Genomic DNA, 21,918 nt, shown 5'->3' on the forward strand with positions numbered 1-21,918 from the left:
CAGGGCCTTCGTCGGCGGGCGGCCTTGTTGACTTTGCGGTTGCCGATCAACAGAGTGGGTGTCTGGGTGTCTGTCAGGTGGCCGTCGTCGGTACCTCACTTGGCACTCCTCTACCCCACCCGGCGACCCCCCAACAACCCGCACCGCACCCGACGACGACCTCATGACCCACTCGTCGACATTGTGACAGCACTCTTCTCCGTCTCATCGTGATGCGCATCGGCCCCCTCGCGCGCGCGGCGGCGCGTTCAGCAGCAGCAACGCGCGCCTCGGGCTCTTCTTCGTCTGCCAGCCCCAGCCGCAGCCGCAGCCTGCACGACTTTGTGCGCGGGACAACACCAGACGGGAGTGAGTCGGCGCGCCGCCGTGCGATGTTCGGAGCGGGGTCGCTAACTGCCGCAGCCGTGTACAAGGTCCCGCTCAACTCGCCCAAGGTCGTCGGCGTGTACAGCTCGCGCGGGCAGCGCGCGTGAGTGGGCCGAACCGGCTGCATACCTGCACCGCTGACACGCGCAGATACCAGGAGGACGCGACAGCCGTCCACGCCCTCGAGATCGCTGTCACCGAGCTGCAGGCTTCATTGCCGAGCAAGGCGCCCAAGTGGGACCCGGCAAAGGCAGGCGGCGAGGCGCTGGCCAAGCAGGTCGGCTTCTTTGCCATCTTTGACGGGTGGGTCATGTGGCTTAGGAAGCGCGCTTCTGACATTGCAGGCATGGCGGCCGCTCAGTCTCCAGCTTCCTGCACTCGCGTCTCGCGGAGATTGTCGAGACGTGCACGCCTGCCGATATCCCCGCCGTTGTGGAGGAGACGGTCGAGCTGGGCGGATACTTTCGCCGTTGGCGCGGCGGCGCATTGCAGCGGTATACCAAGTGGGCCATGTCCGAGCCCGCGCCCGTGACGGAGCCCATGACGCTCGAGGAGCGGTTGACGCTCGCGTTTCTCAAGGTAGGTTGCGTGCGTGGGCGGGTAGTGCTGACGCCAGGCCGACCAGATGCTGCGGAAAGAGATCGAAGACGGCGCCGAGCACACGGGCTCGACGGCGTCCGTCGTGCTCCTCCACTCGCTCGACGAGCCGGGCCAGCCGCACTGGGCCGCGAGGAAGATCCACCTCACCGTCGCGCAGGTCGGCGACACGCGCGTGCTGCTCTGCAACAAGAAGACGGGCGAGGCCAAGGCGCTCACTGACCGCCACCATGCGGAGAGCCGTATCGAGGCCGACCGCCTGCGACGGATGGGCACGGACAGATTGATCTCGGACAGCTTTGGCGAGACGCGCTGGATGGGCGCGATTGAGAATACTAGAGGGTGGGTTGAATCGCGAGCCGCGAGCGCAGCGAGGGGCGAGCTGGATGAGGGGGGAGATGGGGGGGAGGGGACCAGGGGGGTGCAGAGCGAAGGCACAACCGACAAACGCTGACTCCCTAGCTTTGGCGACTTCGAGTTCAAGTCGTCGGGCGTTACAGTAGAGCCAGAAGTGCGGACAACAATCATTGACGGTAAGTGTTCTGCAGCCATGCGCGAGACGCCAGCACTCACGCCCTCCCCAGGCGCCGACAACTGCTACCTCATCTTCGTGACGGACGGCCTGACGTCGCTCCTCTCGGACCAGGAGCTCGTCGACCTTGCCCGGCGATCAATAGACCCGACGCGCGCCGCCAAGACGATCGTGCACTTTGGCGAGGACCTCGCCGCGCAGGACAACTGCACGTGCATTGTCGTGCCGCTCGCCGGGTGGGGCGAGGTCGGTGGCGAGGACTCGACCGCCGCACGGCGCGAGTACCGCCGCCAACAAGCCGACATGCTCAGCACAAGGATGCAGCGCATGTAGGCTGGCTGCGAGCTGCTAGGTGTACGATTAGATCCCATATCTGTTTCCAAGCATTACATGCATGTGGTTTTTGGCTGGAGCGCAGCGAGACTGTGATGGTCTGGTCGCACTGCCACGGCGCCACTCGGTCGCCGTGTCGGATTCAGGTCCCGTGCAGCCAGCCAGGTCGCTGGTGCCAAAACGTCACTGTTGCACCTGCTGGCTGCAGCACGTCACGACGACCGACGAGACAATCAATCACCTCGCCATCACACCACACAACAACCATCACAATGGACGAGGAAGAGTCCTTTGCGCGCCTGCTATCAGCGTCGACACCAGCGCACAGGCCATCGCTGTACAGCAACTCGACGGCCGAGGCGGACCCATGGGCGAACCCGTTCAACGAGAGCGCACCGTCGTGGGGCCCGCCGCCGCCGGCTGCGTCACAGCAGCACGAGCCAGAGCCAGAGCCAGAGCCAGAGTACGCCGGCTTTGGGGGGTTCGCAGCGACCGTGCCCGACCCGCCGTCGGTCATCGCTGCGCGCGAGCGCGAGGAGCTCGCGCGCCAGTCGCAGCCTGCCAGCCCCGAGGCGTACCCCGCCGATCCGTACGCGCCGAGCGGGTTCGTGTCCCCGCCGCGCACCTCACCGACGGCCGGCCTCGGCCGCTCGGCAGCCCGCTCGCCCCCCACATCGCCCTCCAAGCCCCCAGTAGCGGCGGCGCCCCGCGCACTGCCCGCCGGCCTGATTGACGAGGAGCTGCTCGCCCAGAGCGACCCGCACGCGAGCCTCAAGCGCGCGTTCGTCGCCTCTGCCCCGGCGGCAGCGGCGGCGTCGACGCCGGCCTCCGCCGCGCCGCCGACACCAGAGAAGAAGGGCACGTACGTCTTCCGCCCCAAGCCGGTGGACACGAAGCGCCGGCTGCCGACCGACCCCACCGCCGTGCCGCTGCCTGATTCGGCGGTGCCCTCGAGACCCGACACGCCGGTGGCTGCGGGCGCGGCTGTGCCGACGCCGGGCGATCGCGTGTCCGTGTCCCCGCTCGAGAGCGCAGCGGCCGACGACTACGGGTTCCAGAGCCTCGCGATCGGCGGCGCGACGAACGGGATCGCGGCGCGCATCGGCGGGCGGGGATGGGGCGCCGTCGACGCCGACGAGGGCCCGCTCGCGGGCGGCAGCGACCCGTGGAACGAGGGCGGTGGAGGCTGGGGCGGAGAGCAGGACAGGGAGTCCGAGCCCGAGCCCGAGCCCGCTGCGCCGAGCCCGACCGGCTCGGGGCCGTCGCGCGTCCAGGCCCGCGAGGGCTCGCTGCCCGGCTCGCCGCGCCGCTCCAAGCTACTCAGCACGCCCGTGTTCCAGATCACCGTGTCGAACCCTACGAAAGTGGGGGACCCGGTGCGCGGGCACGTCGTGTACACTGTCCAGACGAAGACGACGTCGCCGCACTACCGGCGTGGCGAGTTCAGCGTGCTCCGCCGCTTCTCTGATTTCCTGTGGCTGTACGAGGCCCTGCTGGCGAACAACCCCGGCGTGTTTGTTCCGCCAGTGCCGGACAAGCATGTGTTTGGACGCTTCCAGGACCAGTTTATCGAGACGCGCCGCTCAGCCCTGCAGCGCTGCCTGACCAAGATCACGTCGCACCCTATTCTTCAGCTCGACCCAGACCTGCGCCTGTTCCTCGAGTCGGACAGCTTTGCGCTCGACATCAAGAACCGCGGCAAGCCGCCGACCGAGGCACCACAGAACACTGGCGTGTTGGCCAGCTGGACGGGGCCGCGCTATGTCGAGCAGGACGACTGGTTCGACCAGAAAAAGCTGTACCTCGACCACCTCGAGACGCAGCTCAAGGGCGTGTCCAAGTCTCTAGATGTGGCGAGCAAGGCGCGCCTCGAGCTCGCGACCACGGTCGGCGAGTTTTCAGATGCCGCACAGGCGCTCGCAGAGTCGGACCTCGGCGCGGCAATGTGCGCTGCGCTCGGCCGGCTGGCGGATCTCACGAAGAAGGAGCGCACGTTTGGCGAGGAGCAAGCGACGAGCGACGTCGCCCAGCTGCTAAACCTCGCCGACGAGTACGTGCGCTTCATCGGCAGCGTGCGGCTCGCGTTTGCGTCCCGCGTGCGCGCGTACCACACGGCACAGGCGGCGGATAGGGAGGTGCAGCGCGTGCGGCAAGCACGCGAGAAGGCGCGGCTGCAGGGCAAGCTGGCCGACCGGGCGGCTGCGTCAATGGCCGAGCTTGGCGAGGTAGGTGGCATTTTGTGAGCGTGAGCTAGTTGCTGACCCGCGCTCCCAGGCCGAGCGCCGCTCGCGCGACGCCGCAGCAGACTTTGAGGCCCAGTCCAAGCTCGTCAAGGCCGAGTTTGCTCGCTTCGAGCGCGAGCGTGTCGACGAGTTCCGCAAGACGCTCACCATCCATCTCGACGGACAGATTGCGCGCCAGCGCGAGCTCGTCACTGCGTGGGAGGAATACCACGCCATGCTGCTCAAGATGGTGCACCGCGCCCAGCAGCAGCAGCAGGCGCAGGCGGCCGCGGCCGCGCAGGCATAGGCAGGAGGCGGGGGCGGAGTATGTGGTTCGGAGTGAGAGTAGTGGCTAGTATGATAATGACATCTGTGCATCTGTGTAGCTGTGCGCCGTGTGGGTGTTTGTGGCCGCGAGAGGGCCCGCTGTGTGTTCCGCATCCCTCGTCGCCAGATCAAATGATGATGCATCCCAAGACAGACCCATGCAAACTACATGCCCTTGCGCTGGATGTTCCTCCTGAAGCGGCGCCTGTCGCCGCCCACAGCCTCGGACGCGCCGACCTCGAGGAACGGCACGTCGTCCCACCGCACGCCAGCGAGGCCCTCGTCGCTCAGGCGCTCGCGCCAGTCGAGCATGCCGCAGGCGGGTAGCTCGAGCGCACCGTTACGCACGAGGGCGGACGCGCGCGCGAGGTGGGCGCCGCCGAGCGGGGTGACGAGCTGCAGGCTGAGCGTGCGTTCTGGCTCGGCACGCACGGCGCGCACGAGCGCCAGGCCGAGGAAGGTAGACTCCTCGGCGGACGGCTGCGGACGGCCAGCCACATACGTTTCGCCGTCGGTGTCCTCCTCCACCAGTGCGACGAGGCTTGCGTTCAGCGCCAGCGGCAGGTCGGAGGGCAGCACGGCGTCCGAGCCTTCGCCGATGAGGAAGGCGCGCTGCAGCGCCGCGCCGCCGAGCTCGACCTGTACGGGCGGTACGGCGAGCAGGGGTGCCGAGAAGTCCCACCTTCCGCTGTCGAGCCGCGCGTGCATGTACGCGATGGTGCTGAGCGCGCGCATGTCGACGGCAGTGTATCGTGCATGCAGAGGCGATACGGGGGCCGGCTCGATGGCGAGCGTGACCGCCGCCGAGGGGAGGTCGTGGGTCGGCAGCACCGGGCTCGTCGTCCACCCTTCCGGTGCGTGCACGTCGTCGAGCTGCTCGAACGCAAACACGCGCGTCGGTTCTGCCGCCGCCTCTATCGCGCCCAGCAGCTCCTCGCCGAGCCCCTTGACCCAGCCCTGCGTGTTGACCACAAGCGGGATCACGTCGGTGCGCTTCCCGCCCACTGGGGCCGAGCCCAGCCCCTCGATGGGGTTCTGCACCTCGTACTTGTAGTACTGGAGCAGTTGGAGCACCGCGTCGAGGTACTCGTCCGGACAGGACTGGGGGCTGACTTCGCCGAGGTAGTGCGCCTTGACGGGGACGCGGGGGTGTGTGAATGATGGGCCTGACTGTTAGCTTCGGACAGACAGGGTCGCAAAAGCTCACCAAGGACAGGCTGGTCAATCACCCAAAGGCCGACAACACCGCCACAACCAAACTCGGCCTGTCCCAGATCGCTTTCGAGCCACGCGACGCGCTCAAATGATTCCAGGAGGCGGTTAAGCGACGCCTTGGCCAACGACGACTTGCCGCTCCTCTTCGGGCCCTTGACGAGCACAACGGGCACGTTGTCCCCACTGTCGAACGCAAAGTCGTCGTCGTCCTGGTTTTGGACGTCGGGCGTGTCCAGAGAGTCGAGGGCCTTCCTCCATGAAGGCGGAGTGACGTGGGGATATACTGGCGTGTAGAACGACCCCGTGAGCTGAGGATTGTCAGCTGGGGTCGGCATTTTATAGCTCACCAAATGCACACCCCTCAGTCCCCACGTTCCCTTTTCGTCCAGCCAGATGTTATTGAATCCCGGGACGATTTTCCCGTGCAGCCCCTCAATCCCAGAGTGAAGCTCTTGGATAAGGGAGATGGAGCGGCTCGCGTCCTGCTGGAACTTCCTCGGCAGGGCAAGGGTAGCCAGCGGAGGTGAGACCTCGGTGTCTTCCCCCTGCTGGCCGGTGAGCACCGGCACAGGGTGCGACGTCGGCGCGTAGACGGGATACGAATCAACAGTGTCGGCAGATGGCCTGATAGTCGCCGACAAGAGAGATATTGACTGCTGCAGCGGGGTGACCGTGAAGGTACCTGCGATCACGAGGCTCTGTGATGTCAGCGGACATACACCGTCTCGCACTTACGTCCTCCTCGCCGAGGCTCACGACGACGCCAGGCCCTGGAGTCTCCACTCCCGCAGCCTTAAGCACCTCCTCATCAACCTTCAGGATGTTAACACCCTCCCGAGGGACAAAGGTCGACCTGCCGACGTCGAGTGCAGGCCTGAAGAAGTGTGAGCTCTCGTCCATGTGCAGCTCAACTCACTGTTGAGCGAGGCGCGACGGCCCAGCATGGAGGCTCGGTGCTCCAGACCACGACACCATGCCCTCGTCCTGTCCCCCAACCTCCTCCTCCTCGCCATCGCTTCCCGAGCTGCTGTCGTCGTCGTTCGGCTTGCTGAACGAGAACCGGCGCTCCTTCTTCCTGGGCTTGGGCTTCTCCTCCTCAGCCGGAGCGGCATAGTACCTCGCCGCCGCCTTGGGCGTCGCCTTTGGTGCCTCTTTGGTCACCTTTCTCCGCTTGCTCGTCCGTGGGGCAGGCTCCGACACCTCGGACTCGGCGTCAGAGGAGAGGAAGGCCTCGCCGGCATCTGGGCTTTCGGGCTGCGGGGTCGCGTTGCGAGGTGGTTCTGGCACCTTCTGTTGGGGAGTTGGCGTCGACGGTTGGGATGCTGACAAGGCAGCCTGTGCTGCCCTCCTTGCTGCCAGAGCGGACATTGTCGACGGGGGTGTGGGAGGAGTGTGCAAGCACAAACAAAGCCTGTGTGATGCTGCTCTGCTTGGCTCGCGACGACGAGCCGAAAGTCGAAACTTCGATCCAAATTCACGTGGTATTTGTGTGTGGAGCCCCGAAAACCGGCCGCACCGGCGCCACTTGCGAATGGCGGAGTCGATCAAGGCGGTAAAAGGAGAGAAGGATGGATTTGACTCAGCTCATGTCGACATCTTGCAAACCTCCTACCTTTCAACAACAACAACACTGTTCTCACTCTTCAAATACCTCTACAGGCTCCTTCTACACGTCCTAGGCTACGACACAACCATGACTGATAGGAAAATCCGTCAGGCGGACGGCCTCCTCATGGAGATTCACGACCCCTCCAAGGGTCCCGTGCTCCCCGTGAAGGGCCAGCGCAACATCCTCATCACCTCCGCTCTCCCTTGTGAGTACAGCGACGCTTGACTTGATGAACAGTATGCTGATGTCGCCGTAGACGTCAACAACGTCCCCCATCTCGGTAACATCATCGGCTCGACCCTCTCGGCCGACGTCTTTGCCCGCTACAACAGGTCTCGCAACCTCCGTACCCTTTACGTTCGTGTCACGCGAGCGGCGGGAGACATTGTGCTGACATTGCCCAGATCTGTGGTACTGACGAGTATGGTACTGCCACCGAGACCAAGGTAAGTGGAGTTGTGGTGTGCACCTTCGAGTGGCGGCGCTGACTTGCTAGGCGCTCGAGGACGGTGTCACCCCGATGGAGCTCTGCACCAAGTTCCACGGCCTTCACACCGAGGTCTACAAGTAAGCTTGTGTTGCTCGCCACCACACGAGCACCCGCTGACGCATCTAGGTGGTTCGACATTGGCTTTGACGAGTGGGGACGCACCTCTACCCCCGAGCACACCGAGTGGGTCACATGCCAAGCTGAATTTCGAGTCGGTTCGGTTACTGACGGCCTTGCAGGATCGTCCAGGACATTTACAAGCACATCCACAAGAACGACTTTATCGAGCTCCAGACTGCCGACCAGACGTACTGCGAGGACGACAAGCTCTTCCTTGCTGACCGTTTCGTTGAGGGCGTCTGCCCCAACTGTGGCTACGATGTGAGTATCAGCCAAGGCGTGCCCATGTGCAACAACGGCCGCTGACGTTTTGACAGGATGCCCGTGGCGACCAGTGCGACAAGTGCGCGCTCACCTTCTCGTCCCCCACCGAGCTCCTCCACCCCCGTTGCAAGCGCAACAAGAACCACAAGGTCTCTGTCCGCCCTTCGACGCACGCGTGCTTCAGGTTGAACAAGGTGCAGAAGGACCTTGAGGCCTGGATGCAGGAGACCCGCATCAAGGGCAAGTGGGCCGGTAACGTTGTCATCAACGACAAGGGAGAGATTGTCGAGCCCCGCATGCTGGGAGAAGGTCTCCGCCCCAGCCCCGTCACCCGCGACCTCAAGTGGGGTGTCGAGGTCCCCAAGGTGGGCGACGCAGAGGAGGACAAGAAGCTCGAGGACAAGGTCATCTGTGAGTCGAGCGTGTTGGTGACGAGGCATCCGCTAACACAATTCAGATGTCTGGTTCGACGCCTGCATCGGCTATGTTTCGATCACCTCCACCTACACCGACAAGTGGCGTGAATGGTGGTTCGCCCCCGACGATGTCGAGCTCTACCAGTTCATGGGCAAGGACAGTGAGTGTCTTGCAGACAAGCCACAAGGCTGACAGCCCAGACGTCTACTTCCACACCGTCCTCTTCCCTGCCACGCTCATCGCCGACGGCCGTGACTGGACAAAACTCCACCGCATCTCGGGTACCCAGTACCTCAACTACGAGGACACCAAGTTCAGCAAGAGCCGAAACGTTGGGTAAGTGGCGTGGAAGCGTTGGAACTACGGCTGACAACCTTAGTGTGTTCGGCAACCAGGCCCAGGAGATCGGCCTCCCCGCGTCCGTCTGGCGTTACTACCTCATTTCGCAGCGCCCTGAAGCTGGTGACACTGCCTTCCAGTGGTCCAACTTCATCGCCGCCATCAACAATGAGCTTCTCGCCAACCTCGGCAACTTCATCAACCGCGTGATCAAGTTCACCAACCTCAAGTACGCCTCGGTCGTCCCCGGCCCTGCCGACCTCAAGGGCGGTGAGGTCATCCCACCCGCCAACCCCACCACCGAGTGGGACAAGATTGATGCCGAGTTTGTCAAGGACGTCAACGCCCGTCTTGTCGAGTTCCGCGAGTCGATGGACGCCACCAAGATTCGCCATGCCTTGAGCGTTGCCATGGCTGTCTCGGCCCGCGGCAACCAGTACCTCCAGGACAGCGGTCTTGACAACGCTCTTCTTGCCAACCACCCTGAGCGCTGCGCCCAGGTCGTCCTCAACGCCATCAACCTCATCTACGTCCTCTCGGTTCTCTTCCACCCCTTTATCCCCTCCACTGCTGAGGACATTCTCAAGCAGCTCAACGCTCCCGCCCGCTCGCTGCCTGAGCGCTTCTCGATCGACATCCTGCCCGGCCACAAGGTTGGCCAGGCTGCTCACCTCTTCAAGCGCATTGAGAACCCTGAGGAGCAGCTGGCCATCTGGCAGAAGAAGTACGGTGGCGACGCCGTCGTCGAGGCCGGCAACGGTGACGCCAAGCCAGTGGCCGCCAAGGGCCCTGTCAACCACGACTCGAACTGGGCTGCCTCGTCCAAGAAGAAGAAGGCTGCTGCTGAGGCGGCTGCCGCTGCCGAGGCTGCCAAGTCTCCCGAGGAGCGCGCTCTCGAGGCCAAGGTTGACGCTCAGAACCAGGTTGTCAAGAGCATTCGTACCGGCAAGGCTCAGGGCGACGTTGAGAAGGAGACTGCTCTTGCCAAGCAGTTCAAGGCTGAGCTGACCGAGCTCAAGAAGAAGCTGAAGGAGGCCAAGATCTGAGCATTGACTATGTAGTAGAGCTATGTTACATTATGGGGTAGCGAGCGGTTGCAAGGATACATGCAACAGCAGGGCAAGAGTGGACACTGAAAGTGGAGGTCCGGGCTTAGGGCCGATCTCCGTGTCGCGACTTGTGAGAACGCGTCTCGGTCCAAACAATGACGGGCGACTTTCGTGGTCGTGTCGATCTTGACGCATTGCCTCTGACATCTCAACATTCACGTCCCCGCCTCTTCGACTAGCTCGTTTTATCAGGTAACCCTTATCGGGTTTGGCCAAGATGAAGCGAGCCGGTTCCATCAACAACATCCTCATGGAGGTGAGCTCGACAGGCACCGAGCAACCTGCCCTAACACTGTCCAGCTGAGGAAGGTGTGCCAGCACCCTTACCTCGTCGATCCCAGCTTGGAAAACTTGGATCTGTCTCCAGAAGAGCAGCAAAAGCGCCTGACGGACGCGAGTGGCAAGCTCTTATTCCTCAAGAAGCTCCTCCCAAGCCTCAAGGCTCGTGGGCGGCGCGTGCTGCTCTTCAGCCAGGTGGGTTGAAGCTGCTGAGGGCATGGCGCGCTGGCTGACGGCACATCTTTGCAGTTCAAGATCGCTCTAGATAGGAGTGAGTGTGACGTCGTGCAATTCCGTGCGTCGCTGACACCGCCCAGTCGAAGACTTCATCATCGGCGAGGGCTACAAGTACTTGCGCCTCGATGGCGACGTGAGCCAGGTGCGGCGGCAGAAGGGCATGGACAAGTTCAACGCCGACAACTCGGACTATTTTATCTTCCTGTTGACGACTCGCGCGGGCGGTGTGGGCATCAACCTCGCGACGGCCGATACAGGTGTGTAGCTCGGTATTGGGGCACGGGGCTGACGACAACAGTTGTGGTCCATGATCCCGACTTCAACCCTCACCAGGACCTACAGGTAAGTTGAAGGGATATTTCGTTGCTGACGCCCCAGGCCATCGCCCGAAGTCATCGCTATGGTCAGAAGAAATCGGTCCTCGTGTTCAAGCTCATGTCGGAGAATGCGGTCGAGTGTGAGTGAACCCCAACGACGCGCATGCTGACATTGCAGCCCAGATAATGGCCAATGGCAAGAAGAAGCTCGTGCTCGATCATCTTGTCGTCCAGAAAATGGGGCAAGAGACCGAGGAAGGCGAGCTTGATGACCTCCTGCTCTACGGTGCCGAGGCGATAAGCAAGGCCGACGAGACTGCTCAAGACCGAGTGTGGACCACCCAGAAGGTCGACGAATTGATCGACGGGGCCGAGAAGGAGGCTGAGGAAGAGGCCAAGAGGCTGGCGGAGAGGGAAAAGGAGAAGGAGCGGGAGAAGGCCCAGGGAAAAACGGGCACCAAGGAAGCTATGGGCTTCTCGTTCGCCAAGGTCTGGGAGACGAACGAAGGCAAGCTTCGGGATGAGGCGGATCAGAACGACTCCGAGGAACCTCAAGACTTCGACGAGAACAGCTGGCTGGCATTCATCGAGAATGCAGACAAGGAGCTGGAACGCCAACGAGCAGAAGAGCTCGCCGCTGAGACGAGCAAGGGTCGCCTGCGACGCAAAACGCAGCCCAAGAGCTATGTCATCGACGACGAACCAGATACCCCGAAGAAGGGCCGCCCCAAGGGCAAGGGCAAGGGCAAAGACGACAATTCCGACAACGAGTTCGTTGCGCCGACGCAGGACGAAGAGTCGGAAGACGAAGTCTCAGACGAGATTGACTACTCCGACCTCAGCTACGGGGAGAGACACAGTCTGGGGGGCGTTCTGGCGGGCAAGCTGGCCGGCAGGCAAAAGCTCACAAAGCACGAGAAGGAGCTCTTGAGAGCCCACAAGCAGGGCAGACGACTCGCTGCACAGCAAGCCCAGGCTGCGAACGGGATAGCTGGGCCCGGGCCCTCGACATTGGCACAAGGTGCCGAGGGCGGAGACCACGAGATTCTGCACCGCATGCAGAACCCGCCGACCCAGATACCGGTGACAGTGACGCAGCAGGGCGTCCTCCTTGTCCCCAACGGTGCCCCCACTACAGCTCAACCCCAGAACGCCCCGCCATCCAGCCCTGCTCAGGCGGTATTGCATTCCAGCAAGATGTCAGCGGCCCGCCAGTTGCTCCGCAATCTCATTGGTGAACTCGTCGCGTCTCCCTTCACGAAGAACAAGGACACCCTGCGGAGGATATGGAGCAGCATGACGGAAGCTGGGGGACCACTGGAACATCGCGAGATACTTTACAGGCACCTGGGCAAGTTGGCCGACCACCTTGGCACACCGGACCGGCGCGGGCCTCTATATCTTCTGCCGGATGCTGCCGAGCTTGTCAGGTACTTCTTCATCGCGAACGAGCCGATTTGGGACCCCGCAGAGGTAGAGGAGCGTCGACGCAACGAAGAAGCCCAGTTAGCCACAGCTCGACTCAAGAAGCAACAAGAAGAATTGGCAGCTGCGGCCCAGCATCAGCTCGCCAGACAAGCTGCACACGTGGAACGAATTGAAAGACTGGCTGCATTACAGCAACAGGCAGTGGCAATGCAGCAACACCAGATCCAACACTCGTACAGCGTTGCCCCCAACCCCGCCGGCCCCTCTGGCCAACCTCATGTGTTGTCCAGTACAATCCAGCCAGCTCCAAGACCAGCGTCGCGACTGGTGCTTGTCCCTCACCCCGAACGGCAGCCACAGCAGCCGGTGGCTCCTCCTGCCGACGTGCCACTGCAAATGCCCCAACCTCAGTACGCTGCCGCAGCGAACCCTCTTCGGCAAGGTGCGAAGGCACTAGCTCAGAACGGTGTCCAGGACCATGGGACTGACGTCCCCGACCGGCCGCAAGCCAATGGCCAACCACACGCCAATGGCTCTAACTACCCAGACGCATATCGCCTAGAGAAACCGGATCCCAATGAACCTGAGTCTTTGGACCCCTCAGACGACGACGAGAGGCCGCCACCTGCCACTCTTCCTTCAAGGCCGCAGTCATCTGGTAGCACGGGGCCAGCTCCCAGCCGAAAGTCCATTTCTTTGAGCGCCAGCAAGAGGCCAAGCACAGCTTCCTCGGACCAAACGCCAAGCGCGTTGCAACTCGGCGATTCGTCTCGGTTCGACATCAACGCTCCCAGCAAAGACGAAGACGAGTGTTACTGGTGCAATGAACACCATGCGCTTCGTGACTGCCCCAACCTTGTTCCCGAGGAAGATTTGGAGAACTTTAGGCAGGCAATCGAGCAGGGCGACGAGTCGCCCGAGGACAAGCAGAAAGGCCGGGACGCGATCCAGAAGATGCTTGCGGCGCATCGCGAACGCAAGAGACCATCCAGGCGCCCCAGCAGCAGAGCGAGTAACAGAAGCCGTGACGCACCTGGATCCAAGCGCCGCCCTATCGACCTCGATGCCACCGACGACGACGAGCCCGCACACCCGGTGAAACGCCCACGGCCCAGCGATGTCGAACGCGTCGAGGAGGATGACTATCAGCCGTTCCAAGGCTGCACCATCTGCCACAACGAGGTATATCACAGCACATCGCAGTGTCCTGTGGTGAAGGCTGGCCCGGAAAGCATTGAAGAGTAGGTGATGATGAGTGTTTCCAAGTGTGCTGACCCCCGCAGAGCCCTTAAACGGTTCACAGCCAGTGATGCCGTCTACGCCGTTCTCAAGCAGATTCTTCGAGTACTCCAGATGGGGCGATCGACGGCGTCGACATGCCCATACTGCGGGCTGCGGTGTGGGCAGGCGGTGCGAGCATGCGCCGAGGAACGCGGCACGCGCAAGGATCTGAAGGAGAAGATTCGCGGCCTCGAGGAACAGATGACTCGGTACAATGCGCGAATCGACCAAAACAGGGAGCAGCTGAGAGCTCTGGGCCGCACTGGAGCCGGCACGTCGGCACAGACCCAGGCCGATGTGCTGATCCGCGAGATCAACGAGATCACCGGCCAGATTGAACAGGTTCGCGAGGTGATTGATCCGCTGTACAAGGCGTATCTGGAGGTGAGTTACGTCGTCGCGTGTAGCAGCTGACATCCAGTGGCCGAAGGAGGACAGACCTTCCAATAATTAGCACCACGGGCAGTCATTTCCGGTCCCGTCCACCATTTGTATCATGTAGTAGTGCATTGCATAGTGATACCGGCTCATGCCTCGCCCATGGCGGCGAGGAGGCGCTCAGCGCGCGACTTGGCGACCGCAGCGGCGGCCTCGGCCTCCTCATCAGCCGGCGTGGGTGCGGCGGGTGCAGTTGCCGTCTCGGCGCCCTTCTTGGCCTCGGCGTCGGCAGCCTCGGCTGGTGCCTCCTTGTCCCCAGCCTCGGGCTTGGCCTCCTCCTCCTCCTTCTCCTCGACCTTCTTCCCGTCCCGCACATCCTTAGCCCTGCTAACGAGCGCCTAGATCGTCAGCGCAGCCCAAACCCCAAACTCACCGCCCGCGCGCCACCGACAACAGTGACCAGGTAGCCGATCACGACGTCGACATACGCGTCGGTCACTTCGGCGCTGCTAAAGACATTGCGCAGCAGCCAGCCCTGCTTGGCCTTCTGGAACTTCCACCCGCTCGTGTCTTTCGCCGCAAAGGCCTGCGCGTACGCGATGCCCTTCTTCGCTGCGTCGGAGAGGGTGGGGTCGGCGAACACGTCGGCCGAGAGCGTCGTTACGCCCGCCGCGAGCTTGGCCGCGTTGGCCTTCTTGCTGCCTTTTGGCCGCTTCGGGGGCTTGGCTTCGGCGGGGACCGCTTCTGTGGGCTCGGAGGTGGTGATGGTCTCAGCGGGGGCGGCGTCGGCGTCGTCGCCGTCGCGTTTCCGCTTCTTGTCCCTCTTGTCCTTCTTGTCGACCTTGTCGCTCTTGTCCTTCTTGTCCTTCTTGTCCTTCTTGTCCTTCTTCTCCTTCTTGTCCTTCTTGTCGCCCTTCTCCTTCTTGTCGCCGGCCTCCTCCGCCTCAACCTCCTTCACCTCCTCAGCAGCCTTGGCAGCCTTCTTCGCCGCCCGGCGCGCCCTCCGCTCATCCTTGGTCTCCTCCTTGGGCTCGGTGTCGTCCCCAGCGCCAGCGGCAGCGGCCTTGACCTGGTCGTCAGCAGGCATCACACGCCCCTACCCACCTCCTTCTCGGCCTTGCGGCGTGCCTTGCGCTCCTCTTTTGTCTCTGTCGAGCTCATTTTGGCGTGTTGATGGGTCTTGTTGACGTCCAGTCGTTGTCGGCTTCGAAATTTCATACCTCCTCCACCTGATGTCTGATGGCCCCGCGATCGGCGACCACGTGGCCTCGATCGGCTCACGTCGACGACGCCATTAGGAAAATGAGGTTGTAATGTTCTATTAGGTAGCCTATTTGAATTGAATTGAAATCCAAACGACCGTCCCGTGCCTGCCGCGTTACCCATCCGTGTGTGCGTGCGCGGTGGCCGTGTGGGTAGGGTTGGCTGGTGGCCACGAACAACGAACGACACCATCTGCTGCTTTTGCGTAAGCACACTTGCCATCCCCAGTCTCCACCGCTTGCTTTTGTCCCAGTCACTCATCCCATCTCGGGCAGCACGCCACGCCTCTCACGACCGCGAGCCCGACAACGACGCGCACGAGCACGCCAAACGACCAGCATAGACGCGCAACGCGCAACACTATCAGCAGCAACAGGAACAGCTCCAGCACCGACCACCCCATCTCCACCACCATCCCACCACCACCATGGGCCTCTCCCTCTCGAGGATCTACTCGTCCCTCTCGTCCCTCGCGTTCTGGGGCAAGGACAAGGAGGTCCGCATCCTCATGGTCGGCCTCGACTCGGCAGGCAAGGTGCGTGCGCCGTGTACGGCCGGCGTGGTGTGGTGCTTGTGGAAACCTTAATCCCAGGCGCGAGATCCGCTGGCCGGGGAAGGGAAGAGACAGCGAGACGACGAGCTTACACACGCAGACAACGATCTTGTACCGCTTGCAGATTGGAGAGGTCGTCTCGACGATCCCAAGTGAGTTGCGGTGGTGTCGGCGCCGCTGTCCAGAGGACACCCCCGAGCTCACACCGCAGCCATCGGATTCAACGTGGAGACGGTGCAGTACAAGAACATCAACTTCCAGGTGTGGGATCTTGGAGGTGCGTAGCGGCTGCGTGGCAATGTGCTGACATGCGTAGGACAGTCGAGCATTCGGTGAGAAGGAGCGACATGCGGTGCCTGCTTGGCACGAATGAGCACAGACTAACCAACCGCGCAGACCATACTGGCGATGTTACTACGCCAACACGCAGGTGGGTCGCGTCGAGCTAGCCTGCCAGACTGTACTAACTTACTTTCCAGGCAATCATCTACGTGATCGACTCGGCCGACGCAGCGCGCCTGGCCACGTCGCGCTCAGAACTCTTGACAATGCTCGCCGAGGAGGAGCTCAAAAACGTCCCCGTGCTCGTCTTTGCCAACAAGCAGGACGTCGCCGGCGCCCTGTCACCCGCCGACATCTCGGACAAGCTCGGCCTCGCGGGCCAGGAGAAGGGGCGCGAGTGGAGCGTGCGCGGGTCGTGTGCAACCAAGGGCGAAGGGCTGGAGGATGGGTTGGACTGGTGAGTCTTCGAGCGCGACGCGGAGCGGCGCGTGAGCAAGCCTGTGGTCAAGAGCCTCGAGCAGAGCCACCCACAGCCCCACTAACACGCGCAGGCTTGTCAGCATAATTCAGAAGTAACTACGGCTCCTTACCACTGCATAATTCTCTCTCTCCCTCTCGTGACGCGTTGGATGACTCGGGCTCGCGCGCGCCGGTGTACGTGACCATGGCCTATGTAGGGCCGATACATAGTCTGCAGCATATCACATGGCCTTTAGATGCACCCTGTGTATGAGTGGGGCGCGAAGTAGGGCTGACGCGCTGACGGAGACGTGGGGGTTGACAAACGACTTGGTTACATGTTACTCTACTACTGCTGCCTGGACGTACAATGTCGGTGCCACTCTACGAACACTCTACGAAACTGCGCCTCCGTCCCCTATACTGCACACGTCGAGGCCATGCCGTACTATGAACGCAGGACGACTACCACGAGTGCGTAACGGACTCGAGGCCGAGGAGCGTGCGGACGGCACGCACAAGGTCGTCCTTCTCGACAGTGGCGGGCACCGGGGCAAGTGCCACACCGGGAGGGAGGAGACGCGCGGGGAAGCCGGCGCGGCGGTACGTGATGTATCCGGCGAGCTGGGCCTCGCTGACGCCGGCGATGGCGCTGGCGTCGTCAAACTGGTGCTGGGGCGCGGCGAGTTAGTCTCCTTGCGCAGAGTGTCTGGCCTGCTCGTTCTCGCGGCACCTCACTCACAGGAAAGCCGGGCGGGAGGGGGACGCCAGGCACTGTGATCGTGATGATGGGCTGGCGGAGCAGGTGGCTCGCGCAGTTGAGCGGGCTGAGGAAGGCGCGTCAGCGCGTCAGCGCATCAGCGCGCTTCGCGCAAGCGGCGATCAATCAGGAGACGGACGACTCACGCAAGCTGGGCGATCGCGAGGGCGTCAACGAGGTCGTTGACGCGGGCCGCGAGGTCGTCGGCGCGCTGCGCCGCGTGACGGTCGAGCGCGTCGGCGCCGTTATCCGTGTTGTTGGCAGCGACAGCGACGCCTGAGCATCAATCAGCCACGCGCCGCACAGGCCACACGTACCGCCCACCGCGAGCACGTTGACCTCGGCCTGGAGCTTGAGCGCGGCGGCGAGGGGCGCGCCCTTCGCGGGCGAGCGATGGAACTGGAGGAAGCAGACGAGCGCGCTGAGCTCGCACAGTGTGTCGTCGTCGACTGGCGTGGGGATCGCGTGCCCCGCCGTGTCGTAGGCCGCCTGCAGACGCGGGTACGTCGTGATGTACGGCTCGAGGACGGGGGTTATGCTCGGCATTGTTGGTGAGTGCGTGAGTGGGAGGAAGATGTTGTTGTTGATCCAAGTGGTGGCGAAGTGGCGATTATATACTGCTCTTGTGGCACCCTGCTGCTCGCGCCGCATCCGGCACCAATGCCATGTCACTTCATGCTGCTGCTACTGCTTCTACTGCTGCTGCTGTTATACTACAAATGTCGATGCAATGCTAATGACTCAGAACCCATTGCCCATCCCGCCGCTCATGCCGCCGCCGCCGCCCATGCCCATGCCCATCCCGCCGCCCATACCGCCGCCGCCGCCGCCGCCCATCATGCCGCCCATGTTTCCGCCAGTGCTGAGGAAATGCATCAGCTCGAGCTGGTTGGCCGGGCGGCCTGTCGACGCCTGCCACGCTGCCGCGAGCGCGGACCACGAGTCGGGCGACGTAGGGTCGAAGGAGGCCAGGTCGAATGTTGCGAGCGTGTTTTGTGCCGCTGGCGCCTGCTGCTGCTGCTGCTGCTGGGGCTGGGGCTGGGAGTGGTGGTTCTGCTGTTGCTGTGGTTGGTGATGCTGCTGCTGCTGCTGCTGCTGGTGTGGTGGTGGCGCGTGAGACTGCGCCTGCGACCCCGCCGCGACGGGCCGCGACGGCAGACTTGCCGGCAGCGCGTAGTGACTCGTGCTCGCCGCCGAGGGGGGCGGTGGCGGGCCACTTGGGCGTGGGGGAAGGCCCGACGGTGCGGGCTTGGGCGGCAGACCGGCAGCGCGCGCAGCTGGTGGTGGCGGTGCGCGGTCAAAGTCGCGCCGGGGCGGCGACCGCTCGCGGTGGTCCCGCCTATCGCGGTCATAGTCGCGTCCGCTGTCCCCGCGCCGGTCGTAGTCGCGCCCGTCCCGCCGGTCAAAGTCACGCCGTGGTGGCGACCGCTCGCGCTGGTCATAACCCCGCTCGCGATACTCTCCGCGACCGTCGCGGCCATCACCACGCTCCCCCCGCCGCCAGTCTGGGCTGCGACTGCGCGCACGTCCCTGTGCGCTTGGGCGCCGCTCGGACGGCCCGGCACGCGAGCGGTCTGACTGCTGCTGCTGCTGCGGCACCGGCGCGGGGAGGTTCAGCCCGCTCAAGTTCTTGAGGTTTGCGAGGGCCGTCAAGTCGAGTGTGGGGGCGGATGCTGGGGCGGGGGCCGCTGCTGGTGGTGGTGCTGATGCTGCTCCGCTACGAACGCCGGCGAGCACGGCGTCAAGCGCCGAGTTGGTCTCGGCCCTATTCTGTCAGCTCTTCGGCTCGGCTCCGCCTCGCAACTCCCACGCGACTCACTTCGCCTCGGCAGCCTTCTGGTCGGCACTCTTGACACCCAGGAGCGCCATGATCTCGGGCGGCAGCTGACCCGGGGCCGCCGCGGGCGCAGGGGCAGGGCTGGCCGCCTTGGCCGGCGAGCCGGCGCCCGCGCGGCCGTACTTGGCCAACAGGTGCGGCGGGGGCGCAAACGGCGGGGTAGTGGAACGCGTAGCTACTCGGAGTCTCAGCAATGCTCAAAATAGGGAAAGCAGAAACACAACAGCACACGGCACCTATCTTGCCTGCGCGTTGACACGCGCGGCGGTCCGTACTCTAGCCCGTCTGCAGCGGCAGTGCAGCGAAAGGGATGCATGCGTGGAGGGTGGGTGTGGTGTCGTTCGGGTGTAGGGGTCTACAACCGTATACACTGGTTGTTGCGGGGTTAGTGGGCGCGGCCACCGGGGCCTTGCCCGTCCGTAAGCCACCGGTCAGAGCGGTGCGCGGCGACGGCCACGGCCACGGGTATGCGTGTTGCAGCGTTCGCGGTGCCGTCGCCGACGCGCCTCGGATCGTCGCCGCCGCCTCCATCACAATAACTGTCAACCAGAACCAACATTTACCTGAATTCGATCCTCCCTCGGCCGTTGGCGTCGTCGCCGACGGTGTCGACGCCGAGGCAATGATAGCCGCGAGGCTGTTGACACACTCGTCGGGGAACGTGCTGCCCTTGCGCCAAATTTCGATAATCTTGCGTGTCTTGTCCTGCTCGTCAGCCCGGCCCAGCGCGACGACGACTCACCCTTCCCTCGGACCACACGCCGCCCTTGCCGTCGTCGACCATGCCCTCGATAAAGGACGTGACGACCCCCTCGAGCTTGGCGAGGAGGCCCGCCTGCGTCCCCTGACCGCGCTCGGTCGACACTGCCCGCCCGACGCCACGGCTGACGGCCGCCTTGGCCTGTCTAGCGATCGCGTCAAACACGTACAGGCTCGAGATGCGCTGAGTGCTCGCTGGCGCCAGCGACCCGTTGAGACGCAGCAGCGCCGTCACGATATGGTGGTCGTGTGCGACGAGCTTGGTCTCGGTGAGCGCGAGGATCTCCTTGACTTTTGTGCCCGACAGGCGCGGCGCGCGCACCGTCTTGTCGAGCAGCTCGTCAAAGGCCTGGGGGTGTGAGCTGTGATGCACAATGCAGTATCAACTCACCTGTACTTCGGCCATTTTTGGTATCTTCGTGTGTGTCGAATGTGTGTGTGTATGTTGATGTTGACACCATCTAGTGGTTGTTGTGGACCAAAGCCAAGTGCCGCCCCCCGCTCCCCTGCCCTGCCCAGCTCGTCGCAGCGGCGTTATTTCAGCGGATGCTAAAAATGTGGCGGGTGGAATAATGGCAGGGGAGTGAAAGGTCCATGACGTAGCGGCAGACTCTAACTTTGGACCGTTCTGAGCGTTCTGCTGGCAGCCACGTATTGCATCACTGGCGCGAGGAGTACTGCTCGGCTACAGTGACCCGCTTTGTCGATCCTTTCAACGAGCCCGGCCAGTTGCACCACCCCCTTGAAACGCATCACATCCACGCTCTTCACAACCTTCAACACCCTCACATCTCACACTCTTTCATCCCTCTTCAAACTAACACATCCAACCGCAGCCCAACATGACAGTGCGTCGCGCCACCCTGCTCTCCGTTAGCCTCACACTGACCCCCACCCACCAGCTCTACTACTCCAGTGCGCATCTCATCTCGGCCGTCGGCCACGACCAACTCCGCCCCGCCGTACTGACCCCCCAGTGTGCTTTGCACTCCTCATGTCCGAGATTGCCCTCTTCTCGGTCATCATCGCGCCCATGCCATTCACGATGCGCAAGCGGTGAGTGCGAGCGCGCCGTCGCACCCAGGCGCGGAGGGGCACCGCCTCGCCGCTCGGCGCAGCTTCTAACCCGCGCAGCATGTTCCACTTCCTGAGCGAGAACCCCATCGTCGCAAAGGTCCAGTACGCTGTGAGTGGCCTGCTAGTTATGCTGCTACACCTCTGACACCCCGCAGCTCAAGATCACCTTCATGTGAGGCTTACGCGGCTTGTGGCGTTCCGCACACACACAACTCACACACCACCCTCAGATTCGTGGCCGTCCTCTTCATCGATGCGCTCCAGCGCATGGTCCGTATTGCGCAGGAGGGCGCGTACGCCAAGCAGAAGCAGGAGATGGCCGATGTTCGCGCCGAGACGACCTAGTAGGTGTCGCCACAGCGGGCCGAGGCCCGAGGCCCTCGGCGATTAACCACTGACGCACGCAGCGCGGCTCGTCGCTTCTACGCCCAGCGTAACCGTGAGTGTGCTAGGACATGCAGCGCAGCGACGTCGCAGCACTAACCTCGCTCAGTCTACCTCACCGGAGCGACCCTCTTCCTCTCGCTCATCCTCTCGCGCGTCTTCTACATCATCCTTGACTTCATCCACACCCAGGAGGAGCTCAACGCCATCACTGGCAAGGGCGGCAAGGCCGCCAGCGCCGGTGCCGAGATCGAGCAGCTCCAGGCCCGCAACAAGGAGCTCGAGGACAAGGTCAAGGCTCTTCAGGCCAAGGACCGCGACTTCGGTAGGTGTGGGATGCGGAGTGCCGAGCAACGGCTGACAACCACCCCCAGACAACCTCAAGAAGCAGGCCTCGCAGCAGGCTCACGAGTACAACCGCCTCGCTGATGACCTCAACAAGGCCGTGAGTGAAGTCACTTGTATATCTGGCCCACGCTGACGGTCCCCCCCCAGACTGGCTCGGTCTCTGACAAGAAAGCCGACTAAGTTCAAAATGTGGCGTTGTTGACATACATCTGTTGCAAGTAGCCCCCTGTTCTTATCATACACTATATGCCATTCGCGCCAGTCGCTTTGCCTGCAGTTGTTGTGGCTGTCGTGGCGCACGTTGGATGCTCGATTCACAACGCCAGTGTCAGTAGC

At 63.1% G+C, this 21,918-nt stretch overlaps 9 protein-coding genes across 9 annotated transcripts; 5 read left to right on the forward strand and 4 right to left on the reverse strand.

The window, feature by feature from the left end:
• The first annotated feature begins 128 nt into the window (after positions 1-128).
• Positions 129-4,454, forward strand: vps5 (Vacuolar protein sorting-associated protein vps5). The gene is made up of 9 exons (XM_062766888.1): positions 129-348; positions 403-469; positions 517-669; positions 711-945; positions 983-1,305; positions 1,426-1,496; positions 1,548-1,824; positions 1,848-4,053; positions 4,103-4,454. Exons 1-9 carry the CDS (start codon positions 213-215, stop codon positions 4,355-4,357), a joined length of 3,723 nt encoding a protein of 1,240 aa, XP_062622872.1. The 5' UTR covers positions 129-212; the 3' UTR covers positions 4,358-4,454.
• Positions 4,455-4,500: 46 nt separating this feature from the next.
• GRC3 (Polynucleotide 5'-hydroxyl-kinase GRC3) lies at positions 4,501-6,960 on the reverse strand (the record flags this gene model as incomplete). Its single annotated transcript, XM_062766889.1, has 5 exons — positions 4,501-5,543; positions 5,585-5,900; positions 5,940-6,290; positions 6,328-6,466; positions 6,509-6,960. The coding sequence occupies 5 exons, from the start codon at positions 6,958-6,960 to the stop codon at positions 4,543-4,545; spliced, it is 2,259 nt and encodes a 752-aa protein (XP_062622873.1). The 3' UTR covers positions 4,501-4,542.
• Positions 6,961-7,285: 325 nt separating this feature from the next.
• Positions 7,286-9,877, forward strand: rar1 (putative methionine--tRNA ligase, cytoplasmic; the record flags this gene model as incomplete). Its single annotated transcript, XM_062766890.1, has 10 exons — positions 7,286-7,406; positions 7,458-7,558; positions 7,606-7,647; positions 7,698-7,768; positions 7,818-7,874; positions 7,931-8,072; positions 8,129-8,486; positions 8,533-8,652; positions 8,693-8,828; positions 8,872-9,877. 10 exons carry the CDS (start codon positions 7,286-7,288, stop codon positions 9,875-9,877), a joined length of 2,154 nt encoding a protein of 717 aa, XP_062622874.1.
• Positions 9,878-10,153: 276 nt separating this feature from the next.
• mit1 (Chromatin remodeling factor mit1) lies at positions 10,154-13,936 on the forward strand (the record flags this gene model as incomplete). Its single annotated transcript, XM_062766891.1, has 10 exons — positions 10,154-10,196; positions 10,241-10,414; positions 10,469-10,490; positions 10,537-10,713; positions 10,755-10,798; positions 10,835-10,913; positions 10,952-11,856; positions 13,405-13,442; positions 13,485-13,866; positions 13,904-13,936. Exons 1-10 carry the CDS (start codon positions 10,158-10,160, stop codon positions 13,934-13,936), a joined length of 1,893 nt encoding a protein of 630 aa, XP_062622875.1. The 5' UTR covers positions 10,154-10,157.
• A 41-nt stretch (positions 13,937-13,977) lies between these two features.
• On the reverse strand, positions 13,978-15,028 carry CG050 (putative protein C7orf50). Its single transcript, XM_062766892.1, has 3 exons — positions 14,965-15,028; positions 14,294-14,929; positions 13,978-14,258 (listed from the first exon to the last, which is right to left on the reverse strand). The coding sequence occupies exons 1-3, from the start codon at positions 15,019-15,021 to the stop codon at positions 14,010-14,012; spliced, it is 942 nt and encodes a 313-aa protein (XP_062622876.1). The 5' UTR covers positions 15,022-15,028; the 3' UTR covers positions 13,978-14,009.
• A 314-nt stretch (positions 15,029-15,342) lies between these two features.
• Positions 15,343-16,681, forward strand: ARF1_1 (ADP-ribosylation factor 1). Its single transcript, XM_062766893.1, has 7 exons — positions 15,343-15,658; positions 15,777-15,828; positions 15,888-15,953; positions 15,993-16,008; positions 16,073-16,106; positions 16,156-16,415; positions 16,510-16,681. Exons 1-7 carry the CDS (start codon positions 15,551-15,553, stop codon positions 16,532-16,534), a joined length of 561 nt encoding a protein of 186 aa, XP_062622877.1. The 5' UTR covers positions 15,343-15,550; the 3' UTR covers positions 16,535-16,681.
• Positions 16,682-16,746: 65 nt separating this feature from the next.
• LOC62_01G000461 (uncharacterized protein) lies at positions 16,747-17,723 on the reverse strand (the record flags this gene model as incomplete). Its single annotated transcript, XM_062766894.1, has 4 exons — positions 16,747-17,089; positions 17,160-17,244; positions 17,324-17,453; positions 17,495-17,723. 4 exons carry the CDS (start codon positions 17,721-17,723, stop codon positions 16,883-16,885), a joined length of 651 nt encoding a protein of 216 aa, XP_062622878.1. The 3' UTR covers positions 16,747-16,882.
• A 195-nt stretch (positions 17,724-17,918) lies between these two features.
• LOC62_01G000462 (uncharacterized protein) lies at positions 17,919-20,210 on the reverse strand (the record flags this gene model as incomplete). The annotated part of the gene is made up of 5 exons (XM_062766895.1): positions 20,165-20,210; positions 19,757-20,122; positions 19,578-19,719; positions 18,997-19,189; positions 17,919-18,942 (listed from the first exon to the last, which is right to left on the reverse strand). The coding sequence occupies exons 1-5, from the start codon at positions 20,177-20,179 to the stop codon at positions 17,919-17,921; spliced, it is 1,740 nt and encodes a 579-aa protein (XP_062622879.1). The 5' UTR covers positions 20,180-20,210.
• A 268-nt stretch (positions 20,211-20,478) lies between these two features.
• SPAC9E9.04 (putative protein) lies at positions 20,479-21,858 on the forward strand. Its single transcript, XM_062766896.1, has 9 exons — positions 20,479-20,621; positions 20,751-20,829; positions 20,908-20,959; positions 21,006-21,022; positions 21,081-21,194; positions 21,258-21,289; positions 21,344-21,559; positions 21,609-21,679; positions 21,730-21,858. Coding segments are annotated over exons 1-9 (615 nt in total). The 5' UTR covers positions 20,479-20,620; the 3' UTR covers positions 21,763-21,858.
• Positions 21,859-21,918: the final 60 nt, after the last annotated feature.

This window comes from Vanrija pseudolonga, chromosome 1, assembly GCF_020906515.1.
Source record: "Vanrija pseudolonga chromosome 1, complete sequence".
NCBI classification, from domain to species: domain Eukaryota; kingdom Fungi; phylum Basidiomycota; class Tremellomycetes; order Trichosporonales; family Trichosporonaceae; genus Vanrija; species Vanrija pseudolonga.

What these genes read in the sequence shown, in the direction of transcription:
- vps5 (XM_062766888.1), top strand. Translation starts at nt 213, where the DNA reads ATGCGCATCGGCCCCCTCGCGCGCGCGGCGGCGCGTTCAGCAGCAGCA. An exon ending in CGGGACAACACCAGACGGGA is followed by an intron (nt 349 to 402) that starts GTGAGTCGGCGC and finishes TAACTGCCGCAG; the next exon opens with CCGTGTACAAGGTCCCGCTC. An exon ending in TTCTTTGCCATCTTTGACGG is followed by an intron (nt 670 to 710) that starts GTGGGTCATGTG and finishes CTGACATTGCAG; the next exon opens with GCATGGCGGCCGCTCAGTCT.
- ARF1_1 (XM_062766893.1), top strand. Translation starts at nt 15,551, where the DNA reads ATGGGCCTCTCCCTCTCGAGGATCTACTCGTCCCTCTCGTCCCTCGCG. An exon ending in GCCTCGACTCGGCAGGCAAG is followed by an intron (nt 15,659 to 15,776) that starts GTGCGTGCGCCG and finishes TTACACACGCAG; the next exon opens with ACAACGATCTTGTACCGCTT. An exon ending in GTTACTACGCCAACACGCAG is followed by an intron (nt 16,107 to 16,155) that starts GTGGGTCGCGTC and finishes CTTACTTTCCAG; the next exon opens with GCAATCATCTACGTGATCGA.
- SPAC9E9.04 (XM_062766896.1), top strand. An exon ending in GTTCGCGCCGAGACGACCTA is followed by an intron (nt 21,195 to 21,257) that starts GTAGGTGTCGCC and finishes TGACGCACGCAG; the next exon opens with CGCGGCTCGTCGCTTCTACG. An exon ending in GGCCAAGGACCGCGACTTCG is followed by an intron (nt 21,560 to 21,608) that starts GTAGGTGTGGGA and finishes AACCACCCCCAG; the next exon opens with ACAACCTCAAGAAGCAGGCC.
- CG050 (XM_062766892.1), bottom strand. Translation starts at nt 15,021, where the DNA reads ATGAGCTCGACAGAGACAAAAGAGGAGCGCAAGGCACGCCGCAAGGCC. An exon ending in GCCGCAAGGCCGAGAAGGAG is followed by an intron (nt 14,930 to 14,964) that starts GTGGGTAGGGGC and finishes GCTGACGACCAG; the next exon opens with GTCAAGGCCGCTGCCGCTGG. An exon ending in TTGTCGGTGGCGCGCGGGCG is followed by an intron (nt 14,259 to 14,293) that starts GTGAGTTTGGGG and finishes CTGACGATCTAG; the next exon opens with GCGCTCGTTAGCAGGGCTAA.